Genomic DNA, 21033 nt, shown 5'->3' with positions numbered 1-21033 from the left:
TGGGGGGTGTTCTGGGAACTTGAATAACATTTTGCAAGCTCCAGACTGAGGGGAGAAAGCCAGGATCCAGGGCAGCTGAATCTGGGTGAGGAGGATTGCATACACATCGGGGGAAGGCGGTCTGAGGAAGAGCCCCCTAGCTAGGGGGGTTTGGGACCTTGGACGCATTTTGCAAGCCCCAGCCTGAGAACAGCAGGGGAGAGTGTGCAAAGCAGGAAGGATACCATCGGAAAGGATTCCGTTATTTTTGGTGTGCTTAATTGTTTATGTTTTATTATATCAGGTTTTCCCTTGTGTACTATTATTTATGACTTTATACACTAATAATGAAACATCTTTGTATGCAATTTTGTGTTTATTTTGAATAAAGCAATGAATAGATCTGATTAGACTTTGTATTTAGCACTACTACTCCGTAGTGCTTTAATGGATAGGAAATTATTACAACTGGAAATCATTTAGGTTCTGGCTTAGTAAGACTCTTTTTCTATTCTGTGTCTATGGGAACGCAAGACTTACTAAATCAGGCTCTTAATTTGTATAATTAGGAAAGATGTGGTTTATAACTTGAGTGGCATTTGTTTTGTTTTTTTTCTTTTTCCTTCTAAAGTAAGTACGACTAGAAGCCATAAAGCCTGATGGGTGAGACAAAAATAAAACCCTAAGGTAGAGTAAAGCAAAAAATAAGGGAGTGGGATGCTTTCTGGAGGGTGGCACTCGCCCAGAGGTGGCTTTACCCAGCCTGTGCAATGCAAACTGCGGGTGCTCTGCAAAGAAATGCCCCCTCGGAAAGCCATTGGCTCTGGTCATCAGCCTCTACCCAATGCTTTGGTGATGATGCTGCTGATCTATTTGGGAAGTTGGCTGGCTCTCAAGGCAGAGCCTCCTCTGAAAGGCTGCCTCAGAGTGCAAGCATGCACAGAGCCGCCCGGTGCATGAATGAGCGAGCCCGCAGTGCCAAAATGGAGCCCCGCACCCTGCTCAGCCTGGCGCTCCTCCTCGCCCAGGTAAGGAAGCAGCCTCGGCTCACGCTCAGGCCGGTGGCCAAATCTTCGGGGGTGGGGGGAGCGCCGGTTGCAGGCAGCAGCTTCGGGAAGAAATGTGCATCCCCTCCAAACCCCCCCCCCCCCCCATCTCACTCTGATGGTGCCAGTTTCTTCCCTAGAGGATGTTGTCGGAGGGGGGGGGGGAGAACGGGGTTAGGAGACATTTGTACCCTGTTCCCACGCGCCCCCCCCCCCAGTGCTGCGCAGCCCAGACTCCGGGGAGCGGGTGGGGGGTCGGCTGCTTGGACAGGGACCCCCCCGATCGGGATTCCGCACTGGCGATCACTTTCCGTGACTGCAGCTTCCTTAAAGTTAGGGAGGGGGGGGAGTAGCCTTACTCCCAGCTGCACCTGCTGCCTCGCTGCTGCCAGCTGGGGGGGGGGGGGGGGGGGAGAGCGGTGTCCGAAAGCTGGGGCTGCTGCTGCCGCTTTGAAAATCTTAGAGGGAAGGGTGCGATCTGCCCGCGGACTCCGTCCTTTGCGCGCTACTTTTAACTTTGGGCTGCCTGATGAGAGGGAGGTTGCAATGGGGTGGGGGGGGGGGGGGGGTGGTGCATGAAGTTGACGGCAGAGAGAAGCCTTGCTTTCTTTCAGGATGTCTGACTATTTCCCCCCCCCCCCCCTTTCCCGGGCTCAGCTGTGCCAGCTCCGGGGGGGGGGGCGCTTGCCAGGCTCAGCTGCGGGATCCCGGGCCGCTGCTGCTGTCACTCCGAGCCCCGGCGGCTGCCAGGGTTGGGTTGGGTTTGTTTGTTGTTTTTTTTTCTTTCATCGCTACCCCTGGTGAATGCGATGAGTTTTCCCGTCTGCCTGGGAGTGATCGGGGGGGGGGGGGGCACCCAGCTCCTCCAGCTCCTCCAGCAGGGCTGTGGCTGCCTGGCTCCCGCACTTCCCACTTCTTTCCCTATTATGGGCATGGGACCGCTGCGGAGGGCAGACACGGGGCAGGTTTTGGAACTGCCTTGCCTGGCAGGGAGGGAATAGAAGCTGGGGCAAGATTGGTGGAGCCAGGGTGTACACGGGTGGGCGGGGAAGGGGTGCAAGCCTGGGCTGGAGAAGTTTGTCAGGGGCGAGAGGAGGAGAAGGCAAGAGGAATGTGGGAGGGGCATGGGTGGGGTGGAGGGGCAGGGCATGGGTTTGGAGCACCCAGGGGGGGGGGGGCTTGGGCAAGGGAGGAGGGCAATTACGTGCAAGGCTGGGCAGACACCCAGAGCTAAGGGGGGATAGAGAAGAGAAGGGACCCGGGGTGTGGGCACTGACACCGGTCTTGGAGGGAACTCGGAGGGCGACTACCGAGCTTCCTCTCCGGATTTTCCTCCGCTTGGACAGTTTCGTACAAATCTGGCTTTTCCTATGTAAAGTTCTGAGTGCAAAACGTGCGCCCTCGGCAGCGGGAGGGAGGCTGCGGTATGTTCTCGCTCCCCTCCCCCGGGGTGGGGGGGGGGTTATTGCACCTAAAGTGCTTCACTCTTCCTTGAAAGCGCTGTTCTGAAACGCTGCGCACGGTGTAGCGCTTTCCCCAATTAATAAATAGCGTTTGCCAAGAGCCGCTCCCTGGTGGGGCCGGCGAATTTTCCGTTTTGCCTTTGTGCTTCTGCCCCCGGGGGCACTTTTCGCGGGAGCTCCTGGAAGTCTGGCTGGCCTCAGCTACTTCCTGCGCGATGCAAGGCGCCTCCAGCCGTGTTCATAGGGAGGCACAGCCCGGGAAAGCGAGAAGGCAGACTCTGCTGGAGGCTCTGAGCAAAGATGGGACGACCCATGGCTGTTTAAACCAGCAGCTCTGCTGAAATATTTTTTCAATAAATCGGTCAGCAGTTGCATGAAAATCATTGGCGTTTATTAACATGAAAGGCAAAGTGAGACCATAGTGCGCACTACTGGGCGATTTCTATTTTAAATTTGCACAGCTCATGCGCTCTTTGCCGGCGGTTTGTCAAACCACTACAGCAGTAGGGGATACTGTGGGCTAGGCACCCCCATATATCCTGGGGCTAACCCCTCCTTTCTCTTCATAGCTTGTATACTGTCTGCCTGCCAGAAACAGTAGAGTTGCACAAAGTTTAAAATAAAAAATCACTTTTGCTCGAAAATCCCTTAGCTCGGGTGTGCCATGGGACTCCTACAGCATTTTCATTTAAAAGCAAGAGCTTTATGCACAGCTCCCAGGGTCTTCTTTCCTTCCATTGCTTTCTACAGGACTCTGCAATTTGTGTGAGCCGCTGTTTCGTTCACTGCTGCTGGGCTGTGCTTCTCAGTAAATAAGGTGTTGCTGTCATGTTCATTATCGCGGACATTTGTGAAAACTACCCTGATGCATCCAGAGTACATGATTTGATCCGTGTAGCGTGGACCACTGAAGGGTGACCTGGTAGAAGAGAGATGTAATAGTCTGAGGCACCCAGTGTATAATTAAAGGCATCTGCATTTTTGCCCTTCCCCCTCCCTTGTTTATTGCAGCGGCAGGCTGTTTACTTTTAGCCCTGTTGTGTACATCTGGATGGGGCAGGGGGATATTGGGCCGCGTGGCTCACGATGAATGGAGATTGACACACATTAGTTATCCTTAGTGTGTGTAGCACTGTGTTGCTATTTTGGACGGCTCAGGCATTGCCAAGATGGCTTGCCGACCATTAACGTATTCCAGGGCTCTGTTAGCGAACCATAAGCAACCACATGAAATGTTACTGCTTTCCCTGCAATTACCTGCTGAAAAAAAAATATTTTTTTTTAATTGAAATTTGGAGGTTCAAAAAAATTATTATTATTTTTTTTTTTTAGTGGATTGTGCTGTATATTTCAGTGAACATTGGATAGGTCATAAAAAAAAAAAAAAAGCTATACATTCTCCTGGGCAACCCGTATTCAGTCTGGAGCCCTGATTTATTTATTTATTTATTTATTTAAATGCTTTTAAAATATACCGACATTCATAGGACATATCATGCCGGTTCACAATCAACATTGGAAAGGCGGAAGAGGAAATTACAAATAACAGGGAGGGGGGAGGTGGAGCAGGAAAGGAAAATGGAGAGGATGGGGGGCCAGGTGACAGCAAGCGCAGAAGTTGCGGGAAGGAGAAAGGTAGTGAAGTGCTAGGAGAGAGAGAAATTGATAGGAACTGTGTTAAAAAACTGAGTATAAAAATTAACAAATTTACAAAATCAGCAATGGGTTTCCCCCCTGCACTGCGACGTCTTGGCTGCACGTGGAGCCATAAGCAGGGTGGCCTTGGTCACCCCTGGTTCGGCATCGACAGATCCTTGTGCCCTGTCAACACTGTGGGCAAGAGGGAAGAGTCCCCCCCTCTCCTTTACTCTGCTTGATGTGATCACATATTTATGAATCCACTCACATGCATAGGAACAGGGCTTCTTTTCTTAAAACTGAAGCAGGCTCGCTGTGCAGTAACTTTCATCTTCCTTCTAGACCTCTACAGAGCCCATGAAAGCCAGTAATCCCTTGCTGGGTACGTTTGTCACATGAACCAGTGCTTTCTGAGTACAGCCTCCTTTGCATAAGTTGTTAAAACCGGCCCTTTGTGCTTTCTGCTCACATTAAGAAAATATGAAGTGCTGTAAATGAGGAACGTTCTGATCACAGGGGCTCCTACTCACCTACTGTGGTTTTAAGTGCCTCAACATCACAGAAATCAAATTCAGTGAACAGAGGGATGAACTGTATGGTAGATGTAAAATGTTAGACATCTATGAAAGTTTTAAAAGTTATAACAACAGTTTGTTTCTTTATCAAACGAGTTTCCTGTCTCATATCAGTGCCTGTAAATGTCACTGCAACTTATGACATTGCTGAGTGCTTCAGTGGGCTTACTGAGTGTTTTTGTTTTGTTTTTTTTTCTTTTTTAAACTGTTCATGGCTAGTCCAGCCTGGTGGTTCAGTGGCAGCAGAGAGTTTGCTTTGATTCCTGGCTCGTGTTTTCTGCTTCTTGGGTTGGCCAGGGATGGGTTGGGGAGGTCGCTCCTGGGGAGTAGGGTTGTCATAAACATTTATTTTTTTAAAACAATTTATATTCCTCCCATAATGAAAATAAATGCTAGACTGATTGCAGCAAAATTCTCAAAATAGCTATTCTTGCAATAGCGACATCAAGTGGCCAGAGTTAGGACCTACGCCCCCGGCATGGCCAAGCACTACTGCTGCAAGGACCAACGTTGGTGGGGTGGGATAATCTCCAGTTAGCTGCAACTGGCGGCTCAGGGTGCCAGATCCCAGCCCTGCTTCCGATTACTCCCAGAGGGGCGGGTGGAAAATGCTGGGATCTGGTTTCTATTTCTGATCAGCTTCCCAATTTTCAGAGTGAGCTTGGTTCTGGAGGTCTCGGGGGTGGTACACGAGGAGAGAGAACACCGTGCACAGTTAAGTCTCCGTGGCCTCTTTGAGGTTGCTCATTCGTTAGTTACAGCCTGGGCTCTGTGGTTGGTGATACAGCTCTCTGCTGCTGAGACTGGATAATAAATAACACGATCAAATCTGGGCAGCATTCGCTTTTCAGAGAAATGTAAAAGTTGTTTTTTTCTCTCTCTCTCTCCTGATGTTCATTTAATGCTCTGAGTTTGAGGTTTAACTGGCAAAGAGAGAATGATCAAATAATTAGAAAAGAATGTTCTGGATACCCAACCATGATTTTAATAGAGTCACAGTAAATGGATTTACGAGCAAATTCAGAAAGTAAATAGAAAGGCTTTTGGCATTGGTTGGTAGTCTTAATGTACAAAGCAATGCGGAAACCTCATTATGCAATAGGAGGGCAGAGCATTATCTGTGCTATCCAATTACATTGGAAGGCGAAGTGCCATTTTGTACTTATTGGGAATCCTAGACTGGTTTATGCTGTGATATTAAGAGTGTAGCATCACAAAGTGTAAAGAACTTGTTTTCTGAAGGTGACTCAATTCATACATTTCTAATCAAATATATTTTATATATATTTTATGCTGCTGTACAGAGAACTAATTTTCCATGTATATATATATATATATATATTCTCCAATGTAATGTACTGCATCTGTAGAAGGGGAAGGCGGAGCAAGTACTGCTACTATGTTTCTATTCTTCGTAGTGTGACATCAGTGTACAGAGCACTGTACAACAGAAAGGGAGTAAAATAGACAAAAATTTCAGGTTACACAAAGTTGCACAAGTTAGTATAGAGGGTGATTAGTTATATGTGAAGTGCGAGAATGACATAGTAGATAACTGGTAATAGGGCTGGAAAGTGCAGAATGGCTTGAGTTTTGAGGGAGAGGAGAACATTTCAGAAAGAAGGCTTCATGGAGAAAATAGGATTTGAGGGTAAGGAGAGGTGGGAATTGGTGATCAGAGAGGGACAGAAGGCTTCAGAGAGGAGTGTGGCAAGAACAAGGCAGAGAAGAGAGTTGTGCAAATACAGGGGGCAACAGTGCTGATTTAGTGCCAGTTCACCAGCCTGGAACCTTCTTGAATTTTGGTAAATTGCTTTGTTTTTCCCCCACTGCAACTGGAGTGGAAGGTGGAGGCCACCACTGACCCTGACTCCATACTTAAAAAAAAAAAAAAATACCAGTAGCGAGGAGGGGCAATAAGGAGTAAGATCTGTGCAGAGGAGGGCCAACACAATAAATTGGGTTAAGACAGGATAGGCCACTGAAAGAAAGTGTAAGCACAGCTTGATGTGCGGTTGGACGCACGTTTTGGATGCATTAGAATAACTGTCAGTGCAATAATGGGATTAGCGCATCCAAAACACGCGTCCAAACCAGCGCGCAGGTAATAGCGCTCATCACATGTAAGTGCCACGTAGATGAGGCTATTAGCTATTACTCCCGATGCAAAAAAATCATCCTGCGCCCGATGCACACATTTTAACACGCAAAAATTAACCCCAGCCCTGGAGCTGGAATTGTCTTGAAGTGCCCCAACAAAAAATCCTAAAAAAAAAAAAAAGCAAAAATTACTGCTTTTCTGTGGTTCCTCCTACTTAATATCATCGTGATGCTAAGTAGGAGGAACCACAGAAAGCAGCATCATGAAAAAAAAAAGTCTTGATGGCAGTCAGGTTAGGGAAAACAGAGGCTTGATTTACGAGCGTCCGTTGTCCTAACCTACGCAGCCATGCCTCCTGGGCGCCCAAGACCACGGACGTGCTAGGGACGCAAAATTTATCCCTAACGCGTCCCTTTTAATGAGGCAGCTCTTTAAAATATACCATTGTGCAACCAGGAGACATGGCTGTGCGCACATTCAAAAGATTGGTGCTCAATACGAGCGCCATTTTACCGCACGGCTTAGTGCATCGGCCCCTTTGTGTTCAACATGGAAAGAGATGGAGACATTTGAGAGGGGGTGAGATGATGAGAGCATAAGTGAAGGTTGTTGCAATCAGAATGACAAGAGGCAGTCAAATTATGATGATGCAGAATATTTACCAAAGGCAGTGATGGCATTTAAAACTGTAATAGATATTGGAATCAGAAGACTACAAAAGCAGCTCTACCCTAGTCCAAAAACAGCGCAGGAGGACGAGCAATGTAAGGTGAGATTCAAGGTTTGGTCTAGGAGAAGTTGGTAGAGGGAGTTGCTGCCCCGAAGTCGGACAGGAAGAGCGAGAGGTGAGGAATGGAAAGATGGATGGCTGCGCCATTGGTAAAGGGTTGGGGGCTATAAAAACCGAAAGAATGAGAAAGTGTCTTGAGGGAAGGGCCAGGAATAGATCCAAGAAGGAGCAAGTGAGGAAAACGTTGACGAGAGCAACCATACAGACAGGAACTGAACCAAAGATCGGGCGGAGCTCTGAATGCCCAACGGGTAGAAGGAAGAGAAAGTGGCCCAGTCGCATCGAAAACCTTTGCGAGGTCAACACCGTTAAGGAGGGAGGAACTTGATCTGCAACAAGTTCATTGATGAGGGAAGATTTTGGTGGAATGATTGGCGGGTGGTAAGAGGGGGGAACCGGAAGGGGATAACAGAAATAGGCATGAATATGTATAGACCCTGGAGATGAAAGAAAGATGAGAGAGAGAGAGAGGCTTTCTTTTTGTTTGAGAGCTGAGTAAGGTGATAGGGGACCACGGAGAGACCAGGCCCAAGGGAGGTAAGCAGGTGGCTACAGCGTATCTAATGAGAATATTGCTAAACACAAAGCCCTGCTGTATGGAAATGTAGTATTTATTTATCTGTTTAAATGTCATGGGGGTTACAGAAGAAGAACAGGCACAGAAGCAACACAATCCCTTGCATTTTTTTTCCCATCTTAAATTTGTCTGAGATGGAATGGCGTAAAACCTTAGTGGTGTTCAGACCCCTCATGTGTTCACGGACAGTTCCCCGACCATCATTCACGGGTTCCTTCTGTTTTCGTTTGCGGTACGGAGCCATTTCTTGCGTAGTGGCGGGGTTTTTTTTTTTTATCATTATGTGAAGAAGACTTACAGGCAGTGGCATGTGGAGTCCTTGTTCACTGACGACCTGATTTGCTAACGTTTTTTTTTTTCTGTGTCTCTAAGGAAAAAAGCTTAATAAAACGGGCCCTGAACGAGGAAGCTTGACTTCGCTTGTAACCCGTTCAGGGCGCTGCGGTCAGGCACTGGACAGAACTGTGCGCAGGGTGAGGGTTTCTTTGCGCACCTCTCTCCTGCTCTTTTAAGCTCGGGTGCTTGCAAGACACAGGCCTGGCCTCCCCTCTCTTGCTGCCCAGGGTGGTCGCCCTGCTTGCCGACCCCTTGTGACGGCCCTGGTAACATCGTTTTCTATTTATGTTCGCGGTGATTCATGAGATAGTCATCCAGAAAGAGGCACGGCTGACCCGGGGCTTTACAAAGCCTCTGCACCGAAGTGCTTAAGGAAACATTCTCTTGAAATGCTGTACGTCCATGTTTTCTGTCGTCCTCGCCCTCCCTCTGTAGAGGGCTACAGTCTCCAGGGGCCGTTAGGTCTGTTTTTGAGGGTAATTTTGCCATGGTGGCTGAACTTGAAGACCAGCCGTGAATGAGTTTCTTTGAACACTGCATTAATGTGCCACAGGAAATGACTAATGGCTTCCTTTGAAAGCACAAGGCTTTTGCAGTGTGCAATAATTGTACCAATGCATCCAAACCGAAACCATCACAAATGGGGTGGTGCATAGTGAATTTAATACGGCGCTCCAATGTACTTTACTGCCGTTTCTATAAAAGAAAGTGATATATTTGTTTATTTCATTGACATTTGTTCAGATGGTTAGTTTACACAAGAGATCAAGCACTTTACAAGCACTGAATAAATGTCACTACCTCAGCTGGGAAATGTGTGAAAAGTTATTTGCAATGGGACATGGGGGGCAAAGGGCACGTGGAATGTAACCAGGATGCCTGAACTCTAATTCTATAATTTTTTTTTTTTTTTTTTAAAGAAAACCAGCACCTGTGTTGTCCACAGAACCTTGGCCCAACAGCTCGCCCAGTGCATGGCCCCCTCTTTGACCCATGGGGTGCTGGCTTTCTACATGAGAAAACAGTGCAAACCCCGCTCCCTAGGGAAATCTAAATATCTTGTGATAGATATGTGACCTTCAAGATGGTTTATTTCTAATGATGCATGGTTGTCGAGCACTGGCCTCATTTTGACGCTGGATGTCTAGAAGTGGCGTGGGTTGTAACATAATGCACTGGGCCTTCTCCCTAAAACCGTTAGAAATTGCAAGATATCTTACACTGCTCCAGAAGAGGGCCCCATGCACATCACTAAAGCAGCTCTGCTACAACTGAGATTTAGCAGCTGCAAAAAAAAAAAAAAATAGAATGCTGTGGACAACAGCACCTGCTCACCCCTTCATTTTCTGCAATGGCTAATATAATGCGGACGGTCTTCATGTGAGAGGAATCTAGTGCATGCAAACACATTTAGTAAAGCTGTTTGACTGTAATCAAGTGAGTCAGTGAAAATAAATTCCAAATAATGATTTCTGCCTGAGCATTTCCAAGGCATGGAGCATCTTTCAGTATGTTAAGTATTGGTTTATTTTGGAATATTTTTTCATCTTAAATGAATTCTAGTTTTGTGAAATCATTCATAGCCAAGCAATAATATGGATTTCTAATTTGACTTTCTGCTCTCTCTACTTTTTGGGTATATTTGGAGCTAAATCAATTGTTACATGAGTAAACAATATTTAAAATTGTAAGTGATCCTTTTAAAATGCAAGTTCTCAGTATGAGTGTTTAGCAATTCTAGGTAAGGTATGGCTAGGACAGCTTTTGCATTCAGGTTTGCTTGTGAGCTGTGCTGGCCAAGTATTAGAGGAGTACAATGCACTGAGATCGGGACTGGGTGATAATGGGGTGCACAGAAAAAAAGCTCGCTAAAGTAGAGGAGGTTTCTCCTTCTAGCTCAACTAAAGTAACTGCTTCTTTACCTGGAATGCTACAGGTTCAAGTATCCAGCTGGTAAATAGGCTATGTAGGCTCTCACTCGATTCACAGAGCTCGTGGGGCGAGGGAGCAGTAGGCAGCAGTAGTGACACCTCATTGGCCACCATTTCAAGGACGGCATTGGTTGGATTTCGGAGGCAATCTTGGTCTGGCTTGTATGGATCAAGTTTGCATTGCAGGAGGGACTGAATGTGGCAGTGAGTATTGCACCATCCTAGCCAGACTGGCTACGGGGTCAGTAGGAGACGTTTTGGAAACCTCTGCTTCATGGTACTCTAAATATTCAGCATTTTGTTTTTCGAGTGACCAAATTTCTTTTAGACATTCAGATAGCAACAAAAATGACAAAACCTTTGGATATCCTCAGAAAGTTACAAACAGATCGATTGGTTCAAATGTTTTTTGTTTTTGTTTTGGAAGTAGATTGCTTGAAATTAGTAATGACATTATGGGATTGGTTGGATTTACTTTTTGACTGGGTTTTTATATTATATAATTATATTGTTAGAAACATAGAAACAAAATAGCAGAAAAAGAACATATGGCCCATCTAGTCTGCCCATCCATCCAATTTATTTAGCCTTACAATTCCCATCGCTGCCTCAGAGATCCCCTGTATTTATCCCATACTTTTGTGAATTCAGATACCGTCCTTGTCTCCATCATCTCCACTGGGAGGCCGTTCCATGCTTCTGCTACCCTCTCTGTAAAGAAATATTTCTTAAAATTACTCCTGAGTCTACCCCCTTTCACCCGTGATGCCCTCGTTCTAGGGCCTTCTTTCTTTTGAATGAGGCTCCCCTCCTGTGTATTGAAACTTTTTGAGATATTTGAATGCCTCTATCATATCTCTTCATTCCTCTATGGTATACAGGTTTAGATCTTTAAGTCCCTCCCCATATGCTTAAGAACAAAGATTGTTCATTATTTTAGTAGCCAGCCTTTGGACCGACTCCATCCTGTTTATATCCTTTGGAAGGTGCGGACTCCAGAATTGTACCCAGTATTCCAAGTGAGGTTTCACCAGGGATCTGTTCAGGGGCAATATCACCTCCCTTTTATCTGCTGACCATTCCTCTCCCTGTGCAGCCAAGCAGCTTTCTGGCTTTTGCCGTCCCTTTAACCACCTGTTTGGCCACCTTAAGATAATCAAATACAATCATCTCCAGATCCCACTCTACCTTTGTGCTTTGTAGAATTTCACCTCCAACACTATACCTTTCCCTTAGGATTTTGCATCCTAGATGCATTGCTCTGCATTTTTTTAGCATCAAATCTTAGCTGCCAGTCTTTAGACAATTCCTTGAGCTTCATGAGATCCCTCCTCATGTTTTCCACACCTTCCCGGCCGTCTAGCCTATTGCAGATTTATTTTTGGTATCATCGGCAAAAAGACAAAACTTTCCTGACATTCCTTCTGCTATGTCTCTACAGCAGGTTGAAAAGAACCTGTCCCAGGACTGAACCCTGAGGCACAATGCTAGTAATGCCTCTCTCTTAAGAGCAAACTCCATTTACCACTACTCTTTGTTGCATCCTACTCAGCCATTTTCTAACTCAGTCAGTTCTAGGTTCCATACCAAGGGCGCACAATGTATTTATAAGTCTTCTGTGCAGAACTATGTCAACGGTCTTACTGAAAACCAAGTACACTGGGGCAGATTTTAAAAGGTATGCGCGCGCTGAGCCCTCGGGGAGACCAGCTGGCTTTCCCTGTTCCCTCCGAGGCCGCTCCAAAATCAGAGCAGCCACGGAGGAAACTTTCTCCTTTCCCCTACCTGTCCTGCCCTCAGCCCGAAATAAAGCCACCCCATACCTTTATCTCACAAGTTATGCCTGCCTCTTGCGCATGCTGGTCGACTGCCGGTGCACGATCCCCCGGCCCAGCGGCCTTGCAGAGGCCTCTAGCATGGGCCATCCATTGCTCCTTCCATGTGACAGGGGCCGGCCAATGGCACCGATAGCCCCTGACACATGGTAAGGGCAAAGTGCCATCGGCGCCATTTTGATTAGTGGCAGCCAATGGCTCGAGAGCGGGAGATTGCTCCCAGGACCCCAGCTGGACCACCAGGGACTTTAGGCAAGTTTTGGGGGGGTTGGGAGGGTGGTGGATTGTAATTAATTAAATCTGAAGGGTTGGGGTGTTTTGGGGTTTTTTTTTGGTTCGGGACAGCCATGGCCCGAACCGCGGGAAATGAAATTTCCCATGGCGGGCCGATAACGAAGGCTGAACCAAAAGGTTCGGCCAAATCACATCTCTACTTACTTCTCCTTTCTCCAATTGTTTGGAACTATTCCAGACTCTAAGGAAGCACTGAAAAAGTCAGCCAGCGGAGCTGCCAGGACATCTCTAAGTTCCCTCAGTACTCATCTGGCCCAATCGCTGTATCTACTTTGTTTAGTTAGCTCCTTACGAACACAGTTCTGAAAATAGATTGAGGTTTACCTCAGTTTCAATCTTATTTGTGTTTATGTAGTCTTACTCCAGGCCCTTCAGCAGTGAACACAGAACAGAAATATTGTTAAGGAATTTTGCTTTTTCCTCATTAGCCTCTGCATATTCCTCCCCTTCACCTCTGAGTCTCACAAAGCCACTTTTGCACTTCTTCCTATCACTAACACATCTAAAAGTGTCTTGTCTCCCTGTTTTACCGTATTTGCTATTTTTCTTCCATTTTGATTTTTGCATTCCTGACTTCTTTCCCAGCTTCTCTTCCCTTTTCCAGTTGTTATCGCCATTTTTTTTGTAATCTTTTGTAGTTTATGAACGCTATCTGTTAGGGTTTGTGGACCCTTGGCCCGAGGTGGTGTTGGCACAACCTGTGGCAGGTGAACTCCACAGGTCCGGACGGGAAGCAGAGGCCGGCAGGAGCTTCACCAGTACCAGCCCATGCTCCCCGCAGGTTGAGCCCTTGGGTGCTAAGGCCGGCTGGTCTTAGATGGGCCTCTGCGTGGCTGGTCCTAGGAGTGGCCAGAGGATGGTGGTGTCAGGTCTTGGCCCCAAGATGGAGGAGATGTCAGATCCAGTCTGAGGTCGGAGGCAGGTGGCAACAAGCAAGGTTAGGTCCGTTCCGAGATCAAAGGTAGGCAGCAAAAGGCGAAGGTCGGTTCCGGTCCGGGGTCAAAGGCCAGCAAGAACAGATGAAGATGGAGTCAGGGCCGGGGCCCAGAAGGCCAGAGCCGGGCAGGGGTCCAGCGGCTGGCACTCCGAAGAGAAGAGAAGTCTGCTGAGGCTGAAGGCTTGAAGCAGGATCCACTGAAGTGGAGAACGCTGTGGAGAAACTTTCGAAGAAGAACACCAAGGCAGGAACCACGAAGCAGGCACCTAGGAACTCGTTGCCAAGTTAGTTTGCTGGGCTGAGGGCCATCCTTAAATAGGCTGGAGGGCCTGATGTTATTGCTAGGGGCCGGACCAGGTTTTCCCACCGCTGGCCCTTTAAGAGGAGGCAGGTCGGCGCGTGTGCGCGCCTAGGGAGGGCCCGGATGAGGACAGTGGTCGGCGGTGTCTCGGCCTCCGCGCGGACTGCGGGAGGCCTGAAGTGGAGGCAGAGTGCGGCGGCAGCGGTTCGCCGCTGCTGCGAGTTTGCCGGGGCCTGCGTGGGACGCAGCGCGGCAGGTGAGTGGGGCCGACTGCGGCAACCCGCGGCCGGTGTGCGTAACACTAACCTTTTCTCACTTACCTTTTTAACTACTTCCTTAGAAAACCATGGCAGCTTCTTTTTCCTTCTCTTCCTTTATTTACTTTCCTAACAAAAAGATCAGTTGCCCTTACAATATCTCCTTCACGTTTTGGCCATAGCTCTTCCACTTCCCTTGGATTTTCCCAGCTAGCAAATGACTCCTTGAGGTGCTTCCCCCATTTTAGCAAAGTTACTTCTCCTGAAGTCTAGGATCCTTGCCTTTGCATGAATCTAATACCGAACCACACCATCCGGTGAGCACCGTTTGCAATGTATTTGTGGTGTTTCTATTGTAACCTGCTTCGAGGTGCAAGGGAATGGCAGGATGTCAAGGGTAAATAAATAAAAGTAGCGAGCACTGTAATGCAGTGCAGTGAACCCTTCTGAAGGTAAGGAAAATAATACATTGGGAGTGGAAGGGAGACTGAAGTGTAAGCCCTGTGTTTCTGAGTGGTCTTGAATGCCAGACTTGGGCCCATCAGTCAATACGGGGAAAGCTGACAGCACGCCTGGATTGCAAGAGCATAGATATCATCGGCAAAAGGAGGAGGCGATATTGCTGTGGTACAGGTCGCTAGTGAGACCCCTCCACCTTGAGTCCTGTGTTCATTTCTGGACACCACGTGCTTGTAAGCACTTTGAGGGGTTACCAACGTGCAGCACAAACCTTGCCCGGAGACTTCAGTGCACTCACTTACCAGTAGGAATATTTAGCAGGCTTCAGGAAAGAAGAGGAAGCCACAGTTCTCTAGAGGAAAGGAAATTCAAGCAGGGGAGGGTTCATGATTTGAAGATGGAGGGAAAAAAAAAAACTGCAGAGGAAACATGAGAAGATACATTTTACTGAGAGCATGACAGAAGCCTGGAGTAACCTAACAGCAGAGATGCCACAGTTTGGGACAGATATCGGGCAGGGCTGAGAGATTTGGTAAAAGATCATGAGGGGGTCAAGGAGGTGGAAGGGAGCTAGATCTGCTATGTTTATCTTCCCAAAACTGTAGAGGAGTAGAAAGGGAAAGCAAAAAAAAAAAAACGGAGCTGAATAAGGAGCGATGATATCCTGGAGGCAGTCAAACTTGCATGGCTGGATTATATCCTTAGAGCAGTGTAGACGGGAAGGACTGGGTGGGCCAGTTGCTCCTCATCTGCCATCGTCTACCATGTTCTTAGATGCGGTAGCAGTAGCTGGAATGTACTGTGCATCCCTGATGTGGCTAAGAGAAGAGAGATGCCATCACCAGCATGGAAAGTCAGCCAGTATGCTTGGAGAAGTAAATCTCCCGCTATATGGAACTTACTTTACCACCACAGATCTGTAGGAATGCAGGGCATAGCATAATAGAAGGGGTTTCTTAATTTTGGCTTAATGTTTTCAAAAGCTAGAAACGTAGTATAATCCAGAAACATCCCTACACCCAGACTGATGTATACCACCGATGAGAGGATCCTGCTAGTTTTGAATTAGTAGTTGCTGGAGCTGGAAGAAAAAGCAGTCTGGTTTGTTAAGAGGTCTGTTTGAAACCAAATTTTGGGTTGGGTCCAAACTGCAACTGTAACCAGTTAGCTGGCAAAGAGATTATCCAGTGAGTAGAATCCAGTTATGGGCTGGACTATCCTCTATAAACACAATTATGGGGGATGAAGGGGAAAGTCATAGAATCCAGTGGGCACGTTCCAGCTGTGACCAGTCACTACAATTAATTGATTGGACTGGACATCACTGGGAGAGTCTTTATTCAAGTATGGGTCAATAATAATTCTGATACAAATGGCAGTAACATTAAGCAGAGCATTAGGGGGGTCCATCTCTGTAGTTCAGCCATGTACAGTTGCAGGCTGGAGGAGATGTATGATCTGAAACTTACAGAGCACTATATTAGCCCCACTGGTGCTCCTGTTGCCGGTATATGTGAACTTCAGAAGGAAGCTCTCTTTGGCACAATGCAAGTAGTAAGAAGGGCATTAACAGTACATTTTGAGAGATTAAGATTATTCCCAACATTCCCTGGTTTAATGAGTGAGGTTCATTCTTGTGTAGCTATGCACACAAATTATCCCATTTGGAGACATTACCCCCATGCTTGCTCCATTATCTACACTGGTGCCTATTTTTCTCTGTTTGCAGTGCGAGGAAATTCAGATGTGGTACTGGAGCACTTAATTGTTGTGCTCTGCGCCTGGACATGCTGACCGTGTTAAACAGGAGTGAATTGCACAGACTCTTTAAAACTCCCAGTTACAGTTGTATGCTTATTATCTAGCTTTAGAAGTGCTAGAATTTCAATTTCTTCCGTGTGAGTATTTGTACTGTATGTTAAGATATCATCTTGCGAGTACACCATTTTCTGCTGCTCAATTTTCTGAATAATATGCATTGTTTAAAATATGCCATCTACTGCAGTAGTAAAACCCAGTGGCAAACTTGTTGTGATGATATTACATGGTGGTGTTGATACAATACAAAATGATTTACTTTAACTGGATCGCTGTCAACATGTGTAATGTGGCTTCCAGATGACAAAGGTGTGTCAGAATGCAGGGGCACATGTTGGGGTGACTTGCTGGTCATTGTACATTGTAACGACAATATTCAGGGTACATCATAGGTTTCAGGTAATGAACTCTGAGGACTAAAAAGAACAACCTCATGTTTCTTGAGCGAGTAGGGAGGTGAAGTCATTTTAAAACGACATTGAAACAACAGCGAAATTTGGTTTTGGACTTTGTGTCATTTACAATCCAAAATGACACAACAAATGACATTTTTTTTTTTTTCATTTTTAGCTTCATACTAACAGGTTTTAATGTGTGCTATATGGTTTTAGCATTCACTTTAATGAAATAAAAATAAAACAAAATAAATAGAAAACAAAGCAAAACGAAACATTTTTTTCACGCACACCCCTGCTCTGCAGTCTCCTCCGTAGGCAGCCATGTTCTCTGATTGTTCAGGTATTATAATAGTGCCCTCCCCCTCCCCCGAAGTTATTCACCCGTGCCACAAAGATTCAGATTGCATTTCTTTGATATCACTTCATTAAAGGGCCCGATTCACAAAGCTTTATTCCCCCCCTCCAGGCACAGAATAGGAGACAAATCATAGTAAATCAGGCCCAAAGGCTGCAATGCAGAAGCTTCTTAGTACACCAGCAAAATACGCATTATTTCTTACCTGAAGAAACTGCATTGTGCACTGAGCAGGAAACTTTCCAAATCTTTCAAATTGCTAACACCTACTCCAAATTAATGGCTGTTTTTATAAAATACTTCTGCTAAATGTCTCCTCCTCCACTTCCTGTTTTCTCCAGCGGGAAGCTAGATGTGAACACACAGAAACAGAAATTATGCTATTAGATCACTGCTCAGAAGATTGCCTTCACGCTGCACTAAATACTGCGCTGGCCCTCTGGGTAACAGTTATCCACCGGTTTGCAAACGGTGATACAGTTACACAATGTAATATCCCTCACTACTTGTACATACGAGATTGCTTTCCTTCTTTTCTGGAAAGATAATGGTAGGATGTTAAAGGAAGCATGCAAAACATTTTTTTTTTCTGTTGTGTGATCTGATAGCCCTTGTCTTATCTTAAGATATTTAGCAGGAACCTTGGCCTCACTGGGATTTTGTTATTTTGCAATGTGAGTTCTAGGCTTTTGGGTGATGGTGGTATCTTGCCTCACATACATTTTGCTTGTCCTAATGTTGCAGTGTCCATTATATTAATGAAGTGAATTTAGCTGTAAGAAAGATCTTTCTTTTTTTGTTTATGATAAGATGTCAATATCAAACACATAGCCAGCCTTCCACGAAAAAAAGATCCCGCCTTCTCAGGCCTGCATGGTTTAGTGGGTAATTATGGCAACTTTTCTTCTGTGTTGTCCATTTTGACCGCAGTTGGCATTCCGTGCCGTTTAGCCTGTCTTAGATGAACTGGTGGACTTCTGGACTCCCCTATCGAAAGCGTTTGTCCGCAGGTGCGGAATGGGAGAAGGCCTTTGGGAAATTTAGATTTGTGGAGGCCATGCCTCAATGACGCCCATTACCAGTGCCATAAACTGACACATTTGACACTTCACCTAGCAGTTTTAACAGAGAGGACTCTTTTAGCTTGGAAAAGAGATGACTGGGAAGGGACATGATTGAAATCTATCAAATCATGAATAGGTTGAAATGGGTGTAACCCCACCGGGGGGGGGGGGGGGAATATATCACACTCCAGAGGGGCCATAAACTTATTTACAGGTCTTTGGGGGCAGGGACATCCTACTAGCTCTCCTCTCACACACTCCTTCCCCAGGGCGTGGATCCTGGGGAAGGAGTTAAGTCTCAGGGCCTACGTCCTAAGGGTGACTTTCTCTGTGTTTTCCCTGCCAGAGGGGAGTCTCATTTCCTTTGTTTCTCAGTCTGAGTCCCCTGGGAGAGGGATACGTGTACTCACTGTGTGCTGTGTGCTCAAATAGCTACTCTGGAATCACATTTGTTAGTGCCCAAACTGATGATGAATGGCACAATAACTTAAACTGCAGCCCCACAGAATCATCTTGTTTACTTCTCCTATAGGCTCCTTCCCCTCTGTCTGTGCAGGACTCACAGGGCCAGGGAAACATCCACCCTCCAGGGCTGGGTTAAGTGGAGATCCCAGGTGGGCAGGGTCTCTTCAGCTTGTTCAAAATCCTCTGCCAATCTGGTAAAAATGGTAGAGTCTATGGCCCAGAGAGTAAACTTCTCTCTCTCCCCAGGGTGATGGAAACACCGGCTGGGTGTCCCCACTGATTTGTGATTTCCCTTACTCACGCTTAGCAGACCTTTTGGATTTCTTTGGTTCTCACGCAGTCTCTTTATCTCTTCTCTCTGGATGCCTGATGGCAGGGATCCCCTTGAAGCACACGAGAGCTCTCCTTGCTTCAAACAGGAAGGAAGGGCAGCCAAAACTTCCTCCTGGATCTTGAACTCAAAGGCTTTTTTTTTTTCTCCTAACTGAATTTAATACCGGAGCTCCTCCTTGCTGCAGGTCACTGACACCTCTGTCCTCCATGGAGGGTGTGGAGGGCAGGTCTTCTCTAACCTGCACAGCCTCAGACACAGGGTTCCCCGTACCTTGGGCCCAGGTGGTGTACAGGCTCTCACAAGGCTCCTACCACTTATAATCTTAAACCCGAAAAATATACCCAGAGGGAAAATGCTGACCAGCCAAGGAGTGGATTGAATAAGGAAAACCCTCCTGACCCTGGTCAGTATCCCCAGGCAGGGTTTGCCTGGCTCCCCTAACTAAGGGGCCGATGCAATACAGTGCACTCAGCCGAGCGCACTGTATAACACGCAGTCGGACGCGGGTTAAATAGGCACTAATCCACCCCCTAATCAATAGGGGGATTAGCGCCTATTTAACGAGCGGCCAACACTGAGTGAATGGGATAGCGCTCATCACATGTGAATGAGGCTATTACTCATTCACTCCAAATGCAAAAAAATAAATGTGCGTCTCTGACGCACATTTATCGCTCACATTTATCGCTCAGCTATTAACGCCTGCCTGGAGCGACCCTAGCGCCTCCTTGCTAACGCGACCCCCTAATTATAATATAGCATGGCACCCCCCCCCCTTGCAGGCGCCATGCGTGCGTTAAGAAAGCCGTTAAAGCGTTAAGCTTTCCGCGCTTTTTTTTTTTTTTTTTGCATTGGCTCCCAAGCCTGAAAACCAACTCAGGAAGAACTCTTCTCTACCTCCTAACTCTCAATAAACCATTAGGGGCTGTTTCCCGAGCTCTTTTACTTGTGTACTGGACTGGCCACTGTCGGAGAAGGATGCTGGCCTAGCTGGACCTTGGCCTGACCTGGTATGGCACTTCATTAGACCATTCTCGTCCCTCAGTAAAGGCAATAATTGGTGCAGCTTCTCTTTTCTGCTTTCCAAGAAAGATTTCTGTCTGTCTGTTGATCCATTGTCTAGCTCTTTAAGCCCTTAGCGATCTCTGGTGCCTCCACTCCTTCCCAGACAGCATGCACCAGTGGTATAGATGCCACTTACCAGCCCCTGGACTGGAGAGACACCTTTTCCAAGGCACACCATTTGCACCGCTGGCTGCCCATGGTACTGGTAGCAACCTTCCCTCCTCCTGTGGATCTGTTGGATGGGGGAATCAGACCCAAGATTCTCCATGCTGCAGCACAGGACTGGCCAGAGAAAGATCTGCTTTAGTGTGAGTTTAACAAGATGTGGTCCACTTAGTGATAATGTTGTCACTTTTTTTTTAGAAGAACTTTAGACTATGAGGTTAGTTATCAAAGGGTTTAGAAGCATCAGCTTGAAGTATCAATAAGATTCAGGTACCATGCATGGAAATCCTAAACTGGAGGGAGTCTCTGGCTAGAGGGTTCAGGGGCTCCCTATTTTCTAAAAGGAAATAGCTGGGACTCAAAACAGAAAAGAAGGACTACACAGTTGATGAGGTTTAAATGATTTGTTTCTGGATGATGGATTTATTAAGGAGAAAGTGTAGTGTCAGTTTATCAGTAGTGAAAAACAGCCTCAGTAAAGTCTATGTTGAAACACCATCACCATGCCTAACTTCATTATTGGTACTCATAATGCCTAGGGCCTTGGAGGATTATCTTTCTCCCCTTCACAGGGCTCTCCAGCTGGGGGAAAACCAGAGAAAGATGGAGACTCATCCTTGGAATTGAGTGTGCCCTGCGATTCATTTAGGATCCGAGTTGGGGTTACATATATAACAAAGCAAAAGTTATTCATTTTCTAATTGAAATACATTTTGGAACATTGAAGATGACAATGGCTCCAGGCTCCATGTTGCTCACTAAATGCTGACAGACATCAAAATGTTATGTTTTTAGGGTCTTATGTAGAAAAGACTTTTTCCCATTTATGGGAAAAAAATCTTTACTGACG

The 21033-nt window shown here is 46.6% G+C and overlaps 1 protein-coding gene across 1 annotated transcript in view; it reads left to right on the top strand.

The window, feature by feature from the left end:
• Positions 1-869: 869 nt before the first annotated feature.
• The window catches only part of CDH13 (cadherin 13), a 1208179-nt gene continuing 1188015 nt past the window's right edge, over positions 870-21033 (top strand). Inside the window, exon 1 of the mRNA XM_029608118.1 lies at positions 870-1007. Within this exon, the coding sequence (XP_029463978.1) occupies positions 915-1007 (93 nt within the window). The 5' untranslated portion in view covers positions 870-914. The remainder of the gene's footprint in view (positions 1008-21033) is intronic.

This window comes from Rhinatrema bivittatum, chromosome 7, assembly GCF_901001135.1.
Source record: "Rhinatrema bivittatum chromosome 7, aRhiBiv1.1, whole genome shotgun sequence".
Taxonomy (NCBI): domain Eukaryota; kingdom Metazoa; phylum Chordata; class Amphibia; order Gymnophiona; family Rhinatrematidae; genus Rhinatrema; species Rhinatrema bivittatum.
Note: the sequence above shows the minus strand (reverse complement) of the source record. Positions and strands in the feature narration are given on the sequence as shown.